The sequence below is a fragment of the Arachis ipaensis genome, chromosome B02 (assembly GCF_000816755.2).
Source record: "Arachis ipaensis cultivar K30076 chromosome B02, Araip1.1, whole genome shotgun sequence".
Lineage (NCBI taxonomy): Eukaryota > Viridiplantae > Streptophyta > Magnoliopsida > Fabales > Fabaceae > Arachis > Arachis ipaensis.
In genome coordinates this window covers 766,491-770,171 of record NC_029786.2, presented here as the reverse complement: position 1 = coordinate 770,171, position 3,681 = coordinate 766,491, and the positions used below count along the sequence as shown (strand labels likewise).

The 3,681-nt window shown below is 34.7% G+C and overlaps 1 protein-coding gene across 1 annotated transcript; it reads right to left on the bottom strand.

Annotated features, from left to right (window-relative positions):
• On the bottom strand, window positions 191-3,437 carry LOC107621687 (calmodulin-binding receptor-like cytoplasmic kinase 2). Its single transcript, XM_016323709.2, has 6 exons — window positions 3,074-3,437; window positions 2,192-2,421; window positions 1,925-2,093; window positions 1,719-1,808; window positions 1,331-1,632; window positions 191-885 (listed from the first exon to the last, which is right to left on the bottom strand). The coding sequence occupies exons 1-6, from the start codon at window positions 3,324-3,326 to the stop codon at window positions 625-627; spliced, it is 1,305 nt and encodes a 434-aa protein (XP_016179195.1). The 5' UTR covers window positions 3,327-3,437; the 3' UTR covers window positions 191-624.

The following is a 3,681-nucleotide window of genomic DNA, read 5'->3' as shown; positions in this document are numbered from 1 at the left end:
TTGTTAATATCTTATTTTTATATTATTAAAATTTAGAATTTAAAATTTAATCTTTAATATCAGAATTAGCTAAATATTAATAATAAATAATAAATTTTATTTATCATGTAGTATTGCTCATTGATATAAAGATCTATTTAATATTCGCAATGACAAATAAAAGGAACTTAGAAGAATTACAATAGACATATTTAATTGTAAATGGAATGATATCCTATGTGAAAATGCAATAATCAAATCTCCAACCAGCAATAGAAGCTAAGATAAAGAAATACATTTAATTCAAAATAATAATAGAAAAAACCCACCCCAAAAAAAAATAGTAATAATAATACACAATCAATCAAGGAAGGAGGCAACTTTTTGTCTGAGTGTGCTTCCTAGTTCCTATATACAGAAACAAAAATTCTTATGAACAGATTTGACAAAATATGAACTCTACCTACACATGTCACTGTGATCCAAAAGGGACTTTCCCAAAGATGCTGAAATTGCTTGATCATAACACAGAAGAATGGTTTTCCCCTCTGGTTATATGATTTGGCATTAACTTGCACTCTCTGATGCAAGTGCTTCATGTTGTTTCTGTTGCCTCATCATGCCTGAGATGAATATTTAGCATTCTCAGTCTCTTATTGAAGAGCTCCTCTGGGAAGTAGAAGAAAACGAGCGAAAATCTGAGGCTGATAGCTCCCTGTAATCCTTGCGGATAGTCCAAAGGATCTCGGCGCATCTCTTCATGTTAGGCCTGTTTTGTCTCCGAGGTGCCAAACACTGCAATGCTAGTTCAAGAATCTTTTCAAGTGCAAGTGTATTTGCTGCAGTTTGATCAAGTCTTGGATCCAAGACAGTGGTAGCTTCTCCATCCACAAATTTCTTCATAGCCTGCACTTATGGCAAACTAGTTAGCATTGAAGAAATAATTAATCAATCTCTCTGTCCAATAATAAGTACAAGTGACAAACTGACAAAAGTAACACATCTAAAAATTCATATATTTGTATATAAATTATGTTCATATGCAGTAATGTTTGGTTTTACCAATTTTGTTAATTTGACACTTATTATTGGATTAGCACAGAACTGATTGCTTTTTATGCAGTTTTGAACAATGATGAGAAGTTTTAAGAGAAAAGGATTCGGATAATCTTAAAGTGAGGAAGTGAAAGATTATTCATCCTGAAAAAATATGGTAGAATTCATGCAATTTATCAGATCGAAGAATTAATAAGCCATTACTTTCTTACTTTAGAAAAGATATCACTTTAGAAGATTCAAATGCAGAAAAGAAGAGGTGAATAAAGGATATAAGTATAAGTGTATAACACACCCATTTTGCAGTTATTCGCTCTCTGAGTTCGAATTTCGGTTCAATGGGACGTCTCCCTGTGGTGAGTTCAACAAGCAAAACACCAAATGAATACACATCACTCTTTTCAGTCAGTTGATATGTTTTCAGGTATTCAGGGTCCAAGTAGCCTGCTGTTCCTTTAACTTGGGTGGATACATGAGTCATGCCGGAGTCACTATCTGGTGCTTGTTTTGCAAAACCAAAATCTGCTACCTTAGCTCGAAAATTTTCGGTCAGCAGAATGTTGGAAGATTTAACGTCTCTATGAATGATAGGATGATCTGCATAAAACCTCTGTCATCAAGGACTAACCACAACGCAGTTTGCCAAGACTGAAAATGATTTGAATGGTGTCAAAACAATGTACCTATATACATATGAAGATAGGTGATGGCATGAGCTACATCAATTGCAATGTCTAGACGTGTAGGAAGGTCAAGAACTTTTCCATGAATGCCTGCAATGATCATCTCTAATCGAGTTAAATCCTAAATCTTAAATCCTAAACGCACAAAATAGCAAAAAAAAAAAAAATAATAATAATAATAATAAAAGGAGGCTAAATAAACGTACAATCCAAATGTTCTCTTAGGTTTCCATTTGGAACATGCTCCACAACAATAATTCTTTCATCCCCTTGCTCCAAATATCCATAGAACTTGACCAAGTTCAAATGTTCAACCCTTGATAGTGTTTGTATCTCACTCTGGAACTCTACACCCAAATGCTTCTCATATAGACTCTACAAAGCAATGCAATTAATCATTAACTGTCAGATGCTTACATGATCAGACATTAACCAAGCAGATGATTAGGCTATGAAAACAACATCTAAACAACCTTCTTTGCACGCTTTACTGCAACCACTGTTCCATCCAATAGTTTGGCCTTGTAGACAGTACCAAAACCACCTTGGCCAATCTTGAAAGAAGAGGAGAAGTTTCTTGTGGCTTTCTGGATTTCCTCCATGGTGAATTTTACAGTGCCAGGCTCTTTATTTGTGCTGATGTTGATGCCTCGATTCGAGCCGCGCCCTTTCTGACTACTAGCTCTCGAAACATCCGATGCAACTAAGAAACACATTGAACAGCTTATAATAATTCACTTGCTACACTCAAAATCCACAATGTTGATGATAATACAGAACTTACTAAACAAAAATTTAACCAAGCACTTCCTTGCAATCTTAACCACACATTCATGCAAAAAAAAAAAAAAAAGATTGGGATTGCAGAATCTATAATCTCTAAATACAGAAAAGCCCTGATTTTGAGAAATTGAACTTCAATAAATTCTCAGTCTCTTATCAAATTAAAATAGCTGAATCAAACTACCATTCTGAAGTCTTAACTGAAAGCAAGATTTTGCAGTGCAACAACAATTCCGACCATATCAATAATTTTTTTTGGTTATAAACTGTGATCACAAATTCAGAGTTATTATAATACAATTCTAACTGCAACCTGAAATTAAAATCGTGGAAACAAAAATCAGCACTAAAAATAAAAAATTTAACAAGTTTTCTTTGCCATTTTCTCAGCATCCAAACACTATCCACAGCAAAAAAAAAGGGGGAAATTTTCATCGCACCAGATCCAAAACAATACACTACCAATTTCCACCACCAAAAATATCAAATTTTTTGTTAAACAAAAAAGAAAATGAATTTTTCCAACACATTCAATGGCAGCAAAATTGAGTAAGAAAAAATCAAACCACTACCAGATGGAGCTTTGAACTCCTCAGAATCCCCGAAGCTCTTGGAGCTTCTGATGGTGGCTTCCGGCGGCGCGAAGCAGGCGGTGAAGATTCCGGCTACAGACCTAGCGGCGGAGGAGACCGAACTCCGGCCACCGGAGGCGGTGGAGGAAGAGGTTGACTTGGCGCTGACCTCGGAAGACGCGTATCCAGGAGAATATCCACCGCGTTCCGGCGTACTCCGGTAGTCGGAGCTGGAGTTCCGGCGACCTTTCATGGCCTGTGTTTGTTAGAGAGAGAAAATGGGCGCGCAGCTGAAGACTTTTAGAGAGAGAAAGTGAAAGAGAAAAATTTTAACGTAGCAACGACTTAGCGTCTTTTAGAATTTAAAAGGTAGTTGACGCTATCGTGCGCCGTGGAAAATTTTCTGCTTTTTATTTATAGCAATTTTGAATTATATATTTATTATATAGAAAATGTATAAATATAATAATTGAATAAATTTAATTATTACTTATTAGACATGGAAATTTTAATATAATGTATAGTTTATTTTTGTAATTATATTTAACATATATATATATATATTATAAAATCATTAAAAAAATATATAAGACTATAACTTTATTATT